Raw genomic sequence first — 15,429 nt, forward strand, 5'->3', positions numbered from 1 at the left:
AAGGCAATTTTCAGGTAACAAGACACAATAAAAATCATAGCTATATAGGAATAAAATTCCAACTCTCGTCAATAATAAGAACAAGAACGGTCTCTCTCTTTATTGACAACAAAGTCACAGGTGCAATCGCAACTTTACAGCGAGTTTACAGGCACAGGTCTCTCGAGCATGTATGGACGACGGCTCATGGACAGTTTCTATTGAGGTAAGTGTTTAGTGTCCAACACTGCAACAGGAATCCAGACATCCTAAGACACATACATCGCTCATCAAACATGGCTCAAATTATACACATCGAAATCTTCCCAAGAGTACACGAATGCCTAATTACATACAGTAAAATTTTGCAAAACTAAAACTTTAGAGTGGGGAACTGCCCTCAAACTTCAGAATGGATTACCACATTGGCGAGTCGGAGAACTTCTGCTACCAACAGATCCTTCAGAGAGATCAGAACACGCCGAAAAGCGTGGCGGCGGCGAATAACAAAAACAGCACTCCTCCCAGCAGGCCAACCTGGTGAGAATGGCACTTTCTTGTAAGCCATACGAACCAGAGCCAAGCTCTCAAAGTAATGCAAAACCATGAGCCGGAGGTTACTAGCAATACGCTTACCAGCTTCTCGGATAGGTAGTTGGCTAGGAATGCTCCCCCGATGATCGCAAGCAAAGTTGCAACCAAGTGTCCAGCTATGGCCCCGCTAGCAACGCCCAAAGGAGACTGGGAAAAAAAAAGAGCCCGGTTTACGCTTACGCAGGAGCTAAACCAAATCAACAAGCAAGTGATGTTAATGCGTATTCAACAGACCTGTGCAGCACCCAAAGCAATTGTAGCCAGCATAGAGCGATCCCCCCACTCCTGCATGTACACAAAGTTTGGCAGGCGATAAACCACTTGTTCACGAATTGACAAGATTTGAGCATCCAACCTTCAACGGCAGTGATTGTTTGACAGATAGTATTTCTGAACATGAGAGGCAACTTACCGCAAAGAAAACAAGACTGAAGGATTTCCAGAGAATCGCAAGAGGACTGGTGATTTTCAGTGAAGCCTACAAAGTAAAACAACCTCCAGTAAACAAAAGATGGAAGGCAGGGATGGAACTTTCATTAACTTCAATACTTTTTTTTGTCTGAAACACAACATAAGGAAATCCAAAATGCGCCACGTTCTAAGGATACAAATCTTTGCTTGGACAATGCACAGTTGCAACAGCTTCTCAAAAACTTGAAGTAAAGCAAAAGATTACGCTATATCCCTTTGGAAATAGGTGATGCTTTAGAAAATGTGTAGCCAAAGTCAGACCTCCCTAAATTTGTCTTGCAATGCATAACAAAATATTAAGATTGGAAACGTGAAAAGAGTACCATAAGATTTGTCATGAAAAATATTTTCACAATACTACGATGCTGCAATGTTTCACTAACTTATTCATATGCAAAATAACGGTCAAAGTTGGATATTGGAGAGCAAGCTAATGTCTGAAATGTCAGAATCAAAAACTCTCGACAGAATCAAAATATCTGGAAAGCACAACCTTTTCCTTAACAAGCTCCTCAGCTTCAGCCAGTTCGCCAGATTCAGAGCTTTCTTGAAGATCCCCATTCACTTTATCTGGAAGTGCCCATGCATCTTTAATTGATTTGAAACCAAAAAATGCAAGGAGCGCAACCGCTGCATATTCTCCTATGGGTAACGCTGCAGACAAAAAAACATGTTTGCGCATGTCTTAGTATATGTGGTATAAACTATCTTACAGAAAGTAACAGACGAAGTGTTGAAAACTTAATTTAAAGCACAAACCAATTGACTTAATTAAGGTCTATAGCGTTACTAACTTGTTTGAAATTGTGCTGGTACAGACTGAAAGATCCGTCCAATTACGACACTCACAATAGTCATCAGGGAAAGAGCAGCCATTGACCCAAGTAAAACCTGCTCATAAAATGCACACAACGATATCACTAATTTACCATTGAAATAGTTAGGTAAGGAACTACATATTTCTCTACAAACAACACAACTGAAGGCAATGGTATCATCATCAGGACGCAAATAGTTCTCTGCTACAAAAACTCATAAAATGTATCACTATCATTAATATCTTGATCTCTAGCTACAAAAACAGTCTTTCTGCTCTTGGATGGGTCCAACATGCTTATGTCTATAAGGGGTTGTTCTCTGCTCAACTTTCCACAGAGCACTGACCATTAGACTCCTCAACAGAAAATCCAGTTAAAGGTCATATCTTTCTTTTACATACACAAAATGGCATAAATATTAAATCAATATTCTCTCAATCAAGATGAGACTGACAGGAAAGGGAAAACAAGGTAAGAGCAGAATTGGAATAACTAGGCAATGAAGTGAGGCAGATATAAAATGTCAAGGTCCACAACATACCAATGCCTTTTGATACTGCATCGCAAGTAGTGCAGCAATGAAAAATGTCTGCAATGACAAGAAGGGTCAGCCTGGTCAAATTTGTTGGTTTACTTGAATGTATTACAAATACTATCAAATAAGCATCAAACTAAAGCATAGGATGTTGGCTGAAGACAGGTCCAAATGCAGAGAACATTTTAGAAGAACATATAGCTACAACTGATGGTCTAAATTACATCACAATAATTCACTGTCAATGCAATATAACCCCAATCTTACAGAACTGACAACCACATTCTCTAATTCTCAAAATAGCATAAGCCAGAATCAGAACTGTAGATGAAGCTGAATGCTGCTTTGTGCTATGTTTCATACAATACATTACAGGCCAATCGCTCGCCATGTATCACTCCGTAGAGGGGTTGGCAACATCAAAATAAGGTCAACTCTGAACTTTAATGATGGAGCATGAGAATTAAAGCCTCTAAAAGGGGTTGACAACAAGAGTGTAGGTGAAACCTAGACTTCTGAGTGAAACAAAACTTCAGTTTGTTTAGTGACATCAGTAACTCCATTTGTGTCGTGAAGATCTTCCTTACACCACAAGGTTACTAAAGTACACTATTGTCTATTAAGAAAACGTGAAAAACTCTTACTAAAGGAGGATAACTAAGGAACATGCCAAAATGTACACAAAAGGAATAAAAAGAGAAAAAGGAGAACTGAAATGGTTTATATACCTTATCCCCGATCTCGGATACAAAAATGAGTGTAAATGCTGCCGTGAAACCTGACTTTGCTAGTGCAGCTACAACTGCAGATGGCTGTCCTTTAAAGAAAACGATAAAAGCAGATGCCAGGGCGCACAGAAGTAGCACGGCAGCAATAGCTTGCATGTAACGAGATCCTGAAGCTGGTTTTGCTCTGCCATGCATTGTCAATGATATGAGCTCAATGCTATCTGTATCAGGACAGGACCAAAGCTGGATGAAAACCAGTTGAGGGGCGAGAACTCACGGTTCATTTGAACTTTTGGTACCAGAACTATCCAGCTGTTCCCTACGGCCACCTGCTTCATCTCCTTCATAGCTCCCAGCTCCAAGGTCTATGTTAGATGTTTGCACTCTGACATCATACCTTATTGGCTTCAACCATGACAACAACCTACATCTTACTGTTAAAATGAAAACATGTAACTACAGATATATATGCCTCACTAAAATTGAACAAGAAACAGGTAATGATAAAAAGCCTTTCTTCTAGTTGATTGCAATAAAGGCGATTTAGACAGTGCTATGCAAGACTCCTTTGCCATAAATACATAATAGAGGTGCTTGCTATTTGAAGTCGCTGTGCATATGGGTAAATGGGCCCATCAGCTTTACATAGATGCGTGATATGGGTATGATACGTTCATATGGAGACAGCGATAAAATGCTTCCCAAAGACATGGATAGGGTGGCATAAGTGTAAAATCCCCAAAGATGTAGAGTCCATGAGAGATTAAAAACTGAGATTATCCTGACCGAAACTATACATTCCTGGCCTCCTTGCTGTTGCTACGACCACAACTAAACTTACTTCCTCCATTCCAAATGAATAAGGCGCACACGGTTCCCAAAATTCAACTTTGACCGTAGGTTACATCAATAATGTGAATTTTTGTGACTTCAAAAGTGTACCATGAAATCTTCTTTTCAATACGAATTCAATGGTATATGTTTTATACCATATAACCCACATTTGGTTGGTCTAAGTTTTGGTCAAAGTTGCATTTTGGGATGCGTGCGCGTCTTATTCATTGGATTGGAGGAGTATATATTTTCTAGTGTACTCCGTCGAGCACACCAAGGATAATGACGATGAACAATGTGACAGATTTTGTTTGGGCATTTCATCGAACATGTCAAGGTCACCAGCAGCCACCACTCATGTACATTTTATATGGGGTTGAGTTGGAATGAATCAGCATCAGTAGGTACAGGGTAAACTAGGATCAACCTTGAGCAACTAAAATAGAACCACGGATGGATCAGATTAGGATATGGTCAGCCAGAACAAAGCAGTGCAAACAAACTATAGTGATCCTTACCAAGGCAAGACGAGACAACCGGAGCCCCCGCGCCTGTACTCCAGTAGTGGTGAGGGGGGCGGCGAGCGAACTCCAGGCCGCCGCGTGCTTCCGTCGACGGAGGGCCGGCGGCGCAGGCGAGGCGAGCGTGGCTCCTCCGGCGGGCGGCGCGCTGCGAGACGCACGGGGGAGCCGCCGGCGCCGGGAGGAGGAGGGCGTGCCGGCGAGGCGCCGCGAGGCCGGAGTGGCCGCACGCTCCGGATGCCATGCAGGTTCGGGATAGGGTGGTCAGTCAGCTGTCCGTATCGCCTGAGGCGCAGTCTGTCAGTGTGCAGAGAAGTGAGACTGAGAGCGCGTGGTCCCCGTAACAGAAAAGCCGAGGAGATAGAAGAGAGGGAGAGGGCACCTGCGTCTCTGCCAGCGCCGGCCTGGCGCGCGGTGGTGCGGGCGCCGGCCGCCGCTGCCGGCCGGATCCGGGCCGGCGGTGGGGGCACGAGGAGCTGAGACGAACCGAGAGGGGCCAACTGGCCAAGCTACTTCCTGTCGTCGCGCCCACCACCGAGCCACTCGCCGGGGTCGTCGCGCCACACGCTGGTGCACAGTGGAAGCCTCCCGTTTGGCGGATCTGGAAGCTCTGCTCCATGAGACGACCATGACCGCCATTGTCAGCTGACTGGGGCCACAGGTGAGCGATGGTCGGAACTGTAAGTTTTTGACGGTTACAGGGTCTAGGATGTAAAACACCCAACCGTGTTGACACATGTATCAGGAGGCAAAAGCTCTAGAGACCCAGAAACTTGCGTTGAATATGATGGTTTAGTCCATAAACTTGCAAAAGATGATCAATTAGTCCACAAACTTGCAAACTATGTGATGGTTTAGTCCATAGCCAATCAGAGGCGGACAATTGGCGCCCAGCTGGCTGCTTCGTGGCACACCTGTTCGGACCGGCGTTTCTATGGAAAACCCCTCAACATTTCAGGAAATCACGCCCACAGTCCATGTAACGTGTTAGCTGCTGTCATTCCTGTCTGAAATAACATGTTTAGACGGACATTGATCTGGTCACTTGGTCGACAGTGTTTTCAATCACGTCTTATGTGCATTTGAGTTCAACTCCTTTTCCCCCATTTTCCTTCTTAAGAAATGGTAAAATCATTGTGCAAAAGCAACATGTGCAAGGCAGATCTGCTGCTTTCACACCACTGCTCTACATGTATGAGACGTGAACTCTCGTATCATTTTGTACACTTACAACATGGTAACGCTATACGGTTGAACTTGAACAGAACGGGCACTCTGCAAAACAAAACTGAATCAATCGATACCAGCAGGAAAGGTTGGCACCAACAAGCCAAGCCATGAACTCTACACGGGGGGACTCGAGCACCACATACCATGATCGATTCGATGTCTCTCGTCTCTGCTTCTGGTAACCGGTGTCCTCTCGTCATTTTCTCTGTTCAAGTTTCCCGAAACGTTGAGGGGCTTTTTCACAAAAACGCCGGTTCGACCAGGTGTGCCACGAATCAGCCAGCTGGGTGCCAATTGTCCGCCTCTGATTGGCTGTGGACTAAACCATCACATAGTTTGCAAGTTTGTGGACTAGTTGATCACCTTTTGCAAGTTTATGGACTAAACCATCACATCCAACGCAAGTTTCCGGGTCTCTAGTGCTCTTGCCTCATGTATCATCATCATATCCACGAATGTTTTTACTAGTCCTAGAAAGAGCTACCAGCAAGGGACGTGGATCCTCTGACTTATAAATCCCTGCCATACCTTGCCTTTGAGTCACTGACAGGTGGGCCCCATGCGCTGTGGGACCCATGTTTCAGCGACTCAAAGGTAGGCTAGCCCACGGCAAAGGATCCCCGGCCAGCTGGTGTCTTGCATGTCCTTAGACTCCTAGTCACAGAGGACGCACCAAATTGGCAGGAGGAATCTTCTTCAGTTTGTCGTCCAACACTTGTTCTGAAGGGGTGAGCTTGATAAAAAACCTTCATACTCATAGCGGCCCGGGATGTTCTATATGAGCCGCCAATGAGGAGGGTGTCTGAATGGAGCCAAGGAGAAGCGTGGCATAACCAGGCTTGGACGAATACTTCTCGGTGGAGGTCCAACTCCACCGAAGCTCGTCCGGGGTGTTCAAGAGGGTGGTATGACGTTGTCGACGTGGAAGCTCGATGTACTGAACCATCACGGTGGGACCAAGCATGCCCTTGAACCAAGAAGTGAATATGTAAACCTTGTGGACTGTGTGGGCCTTCCGATAGTGGCGTGGAACAATGGCATAGACTAAGGGAGTCAACTTCGAGATGGACTTCCTATCGATCCGGCGATCTATCCAGAAGAGGTCAGAGCTGCCATCTTCTAGAGCCTAAGAAATGTAGGTGCGGAGTATTGCACGGATCTCGGGGTCACAGGGGAGGTGCGAAATATAGCTTGGATATCACGGTCAAAGGGGAGGTGCAGAATATGTCATGGATCTCGAGGTCGCAGGGTAGATGCAGATGCCTCGAAGGATGGGTCGGGTTCGTCTTTTGGAGATAAAGCTAGAGATCTCGCAGGGTGATGCCTGAGCACTGGAGATCTCAGGTCCTGAGCCCATCAAGTAGGGCTGGGCGGCAACAATTGCTAGTTGATGAGACACTGGACCTCATGTGCGTTCTTGCGACCAACCTATAGGAAGTCCTGAATGACATGGTTCACCTGCTTTAGGATCATCTTTTTTAAGGCGCCGGGATGAGGTAGTGGACTGGGATGGCACTAAGGACATGTCGAGCAAGAGAGTGCATGTCACCACGAGAAAGCACTAAATCCCACAAGGTGGAGAGCTTCTTCTTGTTGGGTTTCGTAGTAATTTCAAAAAATTTCCTACGCACACGCAAGATCATGTGATGCATAGCAACGAGAGGAGAGAGTGCTGTCTACGTACCCACGCAGACCGACTACGGAAGCGTTGACACAACGTAGAGGAAGTAGTCGTACGTCTTCGCGATCCAACCGATCAAGCACCGAAACTACGGCACCTCCGAGTTCGAGCACACGTTCAGCTCGATGACGATCCCCGGACTGCGATCTAGCAAAGTGTCGGGGAAGAGTTCCGTCAGCACGACGGCGTGGTGACGATCTTGATGCACTACAGCAGCAGGGCTTCGCCTAAACTCCGCTACAGTATTATCGAGGAATATGGTGGCAGGGGGCACCGCACACGGCTAAGAAATAGATCACATGGATCAACTTGTGTCTTTCTGGGGTGCCTCTACCTCAGTATATAAAGGAGCCAAGGGGGAGGGGGGCGCCGGCCAGGAGGAGGGCACAGGAGGAGTCCTTCTCCTTCCGGGAGTAGGACTCCCCCCCAATCCTAGTTGGACTAGGATTCCCCGAGGGGGAAAGAGAGAGAAGGGGGGCCGGCCACCTCTCCTAGTCCTAATAGGACTAGGGAGGACTAGGGGGAGGGGGGAGGCGCGCGGCCACCTTGGGCTGCCCCTTTCTCCTTTCCACTAAAGCCCATCTAGGCCCATATGGTTCCCGGGGGGTTCCGGTAACCTCCCGGTACTCCGGTAAAATCCCGATTTCACCCGGAACACTTCCGATATCCAAACATAGGCTTCCAATATATCAATCTTTACGTCTCGACCATTTCGAGACTCCTCGTCATGTCCGTGATCACATCCGGGACTCCAAACAACCTTCGGTACATCAAAATGCATAAACTCATAATATAACTGTCATCGTAACCTTAAGCGTGCGGACCCTACGGGTTCGAGAACAATGTAGACATGACCGAGACACGTCTACGGTCAATAACCAATAGCGGGACCTGGATGCCCATATTGGCTCCTACATATTCTACGAAGATCTTTATCGGTCAGACCGCATAACAACATACGTTGTTCCCTTTGTCATCGGTATGTTACTTGCCCGAGATTCGATCGTCGGTATCCAATACCTAGTTCAATCTCGTTACCGGCAAGTCTCTTTACTCGTTCTGTAATACATCATCTCGCAACTAACTCATTAGTTGCAATGCTTGCAAGGCTTATGTGATGTGCATTACCGAGAGGGCCCAGAGATACCTCTCCGACAATCGGAGTGACAAATCCTAATCTCGAAATACGCCAACCCAACATCTACCTTTGGAGACACCTGTAATGCTCCTTTATAATCACCCAGTTACGTTGTGACGTTTGGTAGCACCCAAAGTGTTCCTCCGGCAAACGGGAGTTGCATAATCTCATAGTTATAGGAACATGTATAAGTCATGAAGAAAGCAATAGCAACATACTAAACGATCGGGTGCTAAGCTAATGGAATGGGTCATGTCAATCAGATCATTCAACTAATGATGTGACCTCGTTAATCAAATAACAACTCATTGTTCATGGTTAGGAAACATAACCATCTTTGATTAACGAGCTAGTCAAGTAGAGGCATACTAGTGACACTTTGTTTGTCTATGTATTCACACATGTATTATGTTTCCGGTTAATACAATTCTAGCATGAATAATAAACATTTATCATGATTATAAGGAAATAAATAATAACTTTATTATTGCCTCTAGGGCATATTTCCTTCAGTCTCCCACTTGCACTAGAGTCAATAATCTAGATTACACTGTAATGATTCTAACACCCATGGAGCCTTGGTGCTGATCATGTTTTGCTCGTGGAAGAGGCTTAGTCAACGGGTCTGCAACATTCAGATCCGTATGTATCTTGCAAATCTCTATGTCTCCCACCTGGACTAGATCCCGGATGGAATTGAAGCGTCTCTTGATGTGCTTGGTTCTCTTGTGAAATCTGGATTCCTTTGCCAAGGCAATTGCTCCAGTATTGTCACAAAAGATTTTCATTGGACCTGATGCACTAGGTATGACACCTAGATCGGATATGAACTCCTTCATCCAGACTCCTTCGTTCGCTGCTTTCGAAGCAGCTATGTACTCCGCTTCACATGTAGATCCCGCTACGACGCTTTGTTTAGAACTGCACCAACTGACAGCTCCACCGTTTAATGTAAACACGTATGCGGTTTGCGATTTAGAATCGTCCGGATCAGTGTCAAAGCTTGCATCAACGTAACCATTTACGACGAGCTCTTTGTCACCTCCATATACGAGAAACATATCCTTAGTCCTTTTCAGGTATTTCAGGATGTTCTTGACCGTTGTCCAGTGATCCACTCCTGGATTACTTTGGTACCTCCCTGCTAGACTTATAGCAAGGCACACATCAGGTCTGGTACACAGCATTGCATACATGATAGATCCTATCGCTGATGCATAGGGAACATCTTTCATATTCTCTCTATCTTCTGCAGTGGTCGGGCATTGAGTCTTACTCAATTTCACACCTTGTAACACAGGCAAGAATCCTTTCTTTGCTTGATCCATTTTGAACTTCTTCAAAATTTTGTCAAGGTATGTTGTTTGTGAAAGTCCAATTAAGCGTTTTGATCTATCTCTATAGATCTTTATGCCTAATATGTAAGCAGCTTCACCGAGGTCTTTCATTGAAAAACTCTTATTCAAGTATCCCTTTATGCTATCCAGAAATTCTATATCATTTCCAATCAGTAATATGTCATCCACATATAATATCAGAAATGCTACAGAGCTCCCACTCACTTTCTTGTAAATACAGGCTTCTCCGAAAGTCTGTATAAAACCAAATGCTTTGATCACACTATCAAAGCGTTTATTCCAACTCCGAGAGGCTTGCACCAGTCCATAAATGGATCGCTGGAGCTTGCACACTTTGTTAGCTCCCTTTGGATCGACAAAACCTTCTGGTTGCATCATATACAACTCTTCTTCCAGAAATCCATTCAGGAATGCAGTTTTGACATCCATCTACCAAATTTCATAATCATAAAATGCGGCAATTGCTAACATGATTCGGACAGACTTAAGCATCGCTACGGGTGAGAAGGTCTCATCGTAGTCAACCCCTTGAACTTGTCGAAAAACTTTTGCGACAAGTCGAGCTTTGTAGACAGTAACATTACCGTCAGCGTCAGTCTTCTTCTTGAAGATCCATTTATTCTCAATTGCTTGCCAATCATCGGGCAAGTCAACCAAAGTCCATACTTTGTTCTCATACATGGATCCCATCTCAGATTTCATGGCTTCAAGCCATTTTGCGGAATCTGGGCTCACCATCGCTTCTTCATAGTTCGTAGGTTCATCATGATCTAGTAGCATGACTTCCAGAACAGGATTACCGTACCACTCTGGTGCGGATCTCACTCTGGTTGATCTACGAGGTTCAGTAGTATCTTGATCTGAAGTTTCATGATCATTATCATTAGCTTCCTCACTAACTGGTGTAGGTGTCACTGAAACAGTTTTCTGTGATGCACTACTTTCCAATAAGGGAGCAGGTACAGTTACCTCGTCAAGTTCTACTTTCCTCCCACTCACTTCTTTCGAGAGAAACTCCTTCTCCAGAAAGTTTCCGAACTTAGCAACAAAAGTCTTGCCTTCGGATCTGTGATAGAAGGTGTATCCAATAGTCTCCTTTGGATATCCTATGAAGACACATTTCTCCGATTTGGGTTCGAGCTTATCAGGTTGAAGCTTTTTCACATAAGCATCGCAGCCCCAATCTTTCAGAAATGACAACTTTGGTTTCTTGCCAAACCACAGTTCATAAGGCGTCGTCTCAACGGATTTTGATGGTGCCCTATTTAACGTGAATGCGGCCGTCTCTAGAGCGTATCCCCAAAACGATAGCGGTAAATCCGTAAGAGACATCATAGATCGCACCATATCTAGTAAAGTACGATTACGACGTTCAGACACACCATTACGCTGTGGTGTTCCGGGTGGCGTGAGTTGCGAAACTATTCCACAATTTTTTCAAATGTACACCAAACTCGTAACTCAAATATTCTCCTCCACGATCAGATCGTAGAAACTTTATTTTCTTGTTACGATGATTTTCAACTTCACTCTGAAATTCCTTGAACCTTTCAAATGTTTCAGACTTATGTTTCATTAAGTAGACATACCCATATCTGCTTAAATCATCTGTGAAGGTGAGAAAATAACGATATCCGCCACGAGCCTCAATATTCATCGGACCACATACATCTGTATGTATGATTTCCAACAAATCTGTTGCTCTCTCCATAGTACCGGAGAACGGTGTTTTGGTCATCTTGCCCATAAGGCACGGTTCGCAAGTACCAAGTGATTCATAATCAAGTGGTTCCAAAAGTCCATCAGAATGGAGTTTCTTCATGCGCTTTACACCGATATGACCTAAACGGCAGTGCCACAAATAAGTTGCACTCTCATTATCAACTCTGCATCTTTTGGCTTCAACATTATGAATATGTGTGTTACTACTATCGAGATTCAACAAGAATAGACCACTCTTCAAGGGTGCATGACCATAAAAGATATTACTCATATAAATAGAACAACCATTATTCTCTGATTTAAATGAATAACCATCTCGCATCAAACAAGATCCAGATATAATGTTCATGCTTAACGCTGGCACCAAATAACAATTATTTAGGTCTAATACTAATCCCGAAGGTAGATGTAGAGGTAGTGTGCCGACTGCGATCACATCGACTTTGGAACCGTTTCCCACGCGCATCGTCACCTCGTCCTTAACCAATCTTCGCTTGATCCGTAGTCCCTGTTTCGAGTTGCAAATATTAGCAACAGAACCAGTATCAAATACCCAGGTGCTACTGCGAGCATTGGTAAGGTACACATCAATAACATGTATATCACATATACCTTTGTTCACCTTGCCATCCTTCTTATCCGCCAAATACTTGGGGCAGTTCCACTTCCAGTGACCAGTCTGCTTGCAATAGAAGCACTCAGTTTCAGGCTTAGGTCCAGGTTTGGGTTTCTTCTCTTGAGTAGCAACTTGCTTGCCGTTCTTTTTGAAGTTCCCCTTCTTCTTCCCTTTGCCCTTTTTCTTGAAACTAGTGGTCTTGTTGACCATCAACACTTGATGCTCCTTCTTGATTTCTACCTCCGCAGCTTTCAGCATTGCGAAGAGCTCGGGAATAGTCTTGTTCATCCCTTGCATATTATAGTTCATCACGAAGCTCTTGTAGCTTGGTGGCTGTGATTGAAGAATTCTATCAATGACGCAATCATCTGGAAGATTAACTCCCAATTGAATCAAGTGATTATTATACCCAGACATTTTGAGTATATGCTCACTGACAGAACTGTTCTCCTCCATCTTGCAGCTATAGAACTTATTAGAGACTTCATATCTCTCAATCCGGGCATTTGCTTGAAATATTAACTTCAACTCTTGGAACATCTCATATGCTCCATGACGTTCAAAACGTCGTTGAAGTCCCGATTCTAAGCCGTAAAGCATGGCACACTGAACTATCGAGTAGTCATCAGCTTTGCTCTGCCAGACGTTCATAACATCCGGCGTTGCTCCTGCAGCAGGCCTGGCACCCAGCGGCGCTTCCAGGACGTAATTCTTCTGTGCAGCAATGAGGATAATCCTCAAGTTACGTACCCAGTCCGTGTAATTGCTACCATTATCTTTCAACTTTGATTTCTCAAGGAACGCATTAAAATTCAACGGAACAACAACACGAGCCTACAATCAAACATAAACAAGCAAGATACTAATCAGGTACTAAGTTTCATGATAAATTTAAGTTCAGTTAATCAAATTAATTAAAGAACTCCCACTTAGATAGACATCCCTCTAATCCTCTAAGTGATTACGTGATCCAAATCAACTAAACCATAACCGATCATCACGTGAGATGGAGTAGTTTTCAATGGTGAACATCGTTATGTTGATCATATCTACTATATGATTCACGCTCCGTGTTCCGAGGCCATATCTGTATATGCTTGGCTCGTCAAGTATAACCCGAGTATTCCGCGTGTGCAACTGTTTTACACCCGTTGTATTTGAACGTAGAACCTATCACACCCGATCATCACGTGGTGTCTCAGCACGAAGAACTTTCGCAACGGTGCATACTCAGGGAGAACACTTCTTGATAATTTAGTGAGAGATCATCTTATAATGCTACCGTCAATCAAAGCAAGATAAGATGCATAAAAGGATAAACATCACATGCAATCAATATAAGTGATATGATATGGCCATCATCATCTTGTGCTTGTGATCTCCATCTCCGAAGCACCGTCGTGATCACCATCGTCACCGGCGTGACACCTTGATCTCCATCGTAGCATCGTTGTCGTCTCGCCAAGTTTATGCTTCCACGACTATCACTACCGCTTAGTAATAAAGTAAAGCATTACATCGCGATTTCATTGCATACAATAAAACGACAACCATAAGGCTCCTGCCAGTTGCCAATAACTCGGTTACAAAACATGATCATCTCATACAATAAAATTCAGCATCATGTCTTGACCATATCACATCACAACATGCCCTGCAAAAACAAGTTAGACGTCCTCTACTTTGTTGTTGCAAGTTTTACGTGGCTGCTACGGGCTTAAGCAAGAACCAATCTCACCTACGCATCAAAACCACAACGATAGTTTGTTAAATAGACTCTGTTTTAACCTTCGCAAGGACCGGGCGTAGCCATACTTGGTTCAACTAAAGTTGGAGAGACAGTCGCCCGCAAGCCACCTGTGTGCAAAGCACGTCGGGGGAACCGGTCTCGCGTAAGCATACGCGTAAGGTTGGTCCAGGTCGTCTCGTCCAACAATGCCGCCGAACCAAAGTATGACATGCTGGTAGGCAGTATGACTTATATCGCCCACAACTCACTTGTGTTCTACTCGTGCATATAACATCAACATAAATAACCTAGGCTCGGATGCCACTGTTGGGTTTCGTAGTAATTTCAAAAAAATTCCTACGCACACGCAAGATCATGTGATGCATAGCAACGAGAGGAGAGAGTGATGTCTACGTACCCACGCAGACCGACTGCGGAAGCGTTGACACAACGTAGAGGAAGTAGTCGTACGTCTTTGCAATCCAACCGATCAAGCACCGAAACTACGGCACCTCCGAGTTCGAGCACACGTTCAGCTAGATGACGATCCCCGGACTCCGATCCAGCAAAGTGTCGGGGAAGAGTTCCATCAGCACGACAGCGTGGTGACGATCTTGATGCACTACAGCAGCAGGGCTTCGCCTAAACTCCGCTACAGTATTATCGAGGAATATGGTGGCAGGGGGCACCGCACACGGCTAAGGAATAGATCACGTGGATCAACTTGTGTCTTTCTGGGGTGCCTCTTGTTGGAAATATGCCCTAGAGGCAATAATAAAAGCATTATTATTATATTTCCTTATTCATGATAATTGTCTTTATTCATGCTATAATTGTGTTATCCGGAAATCGTAATACATGTGTGAATAACAGACACCAACATGTCCCTAGTAAGCCTCTAGTTGACTAGCTCGTTGATCAACGGATAGTCATGGTTTCCTGACTATGGACATTGGATGTCATTGATAACGAGATCACATCATTAGGAGAATGATGTGATGGATAAGACCCAATCCTAAACATAGCACAAGATCGTATAGTTCGTTTGCTAGAGTTTTCCAATGTCAAAGTATCTTTTCCTTAGACCATGAGATCGTGTAACTCCCGGATACCGTAGGAGTGCTTTGGGTATACCAAACGTCACAACGTAACTGGGTGACTATAAAGGTAGACTACGGGTATCTCCGAAAGTGTCTGTTGGGTTGACATGGATCAAGACTGGGATTTGTCACTCCGTATGACGGAGAGGTATCACTGGGCCCACTCGGTAATGCATCATCATAATGAGCTCAAAGTGACCAAGTGTATGGTCACGGGATCATGCATTACGGTACGAGTAAAGTGACTTGCCGGTAACGAGATTGAACGAGGTATTGGGATACCGACGATCGAATCTCGGGCAAGTAACATATCGATTGACAAAGGGAATTGCATACGGGGTTGATTGAATCCTCGACATCGTGGTTTATCCGATG

General features: G+C 44.6%; 1 protein-coding gene across 2 annotated transcripts; it reads right to left on the reverse strand.

Moving 5' to 3' along the window:
• Window positions 1–72: 72 nt before the first annotated feature.
• On the reverse strand, window positions 73–5,102 carry LOC147983505 (GDT1-like protein 2, chloroplastic). 2 transcript variants are annotated; one of them, XM_087542994.1, is made up of 11 exons: window positions 4,863–5,102; window positions 4,478–4,777; window positions 3,403–3,559; window positions 3,126–3,309; window positions 2,404–2,451; window positions 1,839–1,935; window positions 1,538–1,698; window positions 986–1,051; window positions 808–858; window positions 616–720; window positions 73–516 (listed from the first exon to the last, which is right to left on the reverse strand). In XM_087542994.1, the coding sequence occupies exons 2-11, from the start codon at window positions 4,722–4,724 to the stop codon at window positions 451–453; spliced, it is 1,182 nt and encodes a 393-aa protein (XP_087399120.1). In that variant the 5' UTR covers window positions 4,725–4,777; window positions 4,863–5,102; the 3' UTR covers window positions 73–450. The 2 variants fall into 2 exon arrangements, with proteins under 2 accessions (XP_087399120.1, XP_087399121.1); XM_087542995.1 differs by having other exon boundaries at window positions 4,478–4,765; window positions 4,863–5,090.
• Window positions 5,103–15,429: the final 10,327 nt, after the last annotated feature.

This window comes from Triticum urartu, chromosome 2A (genome assembly GCF_056163025.1).
Source record: "Triticum urartu cultivar PI428250 chromosome 2A, HENAU_Tu73, whole genome shotgun sequence".
NCBI classification, from domain to species: Eukaryota; Viridiplantae; Streptophyta; class Magnoliopsida; order Poales; family Poaceae; genus Triticum; species Triticum urartu.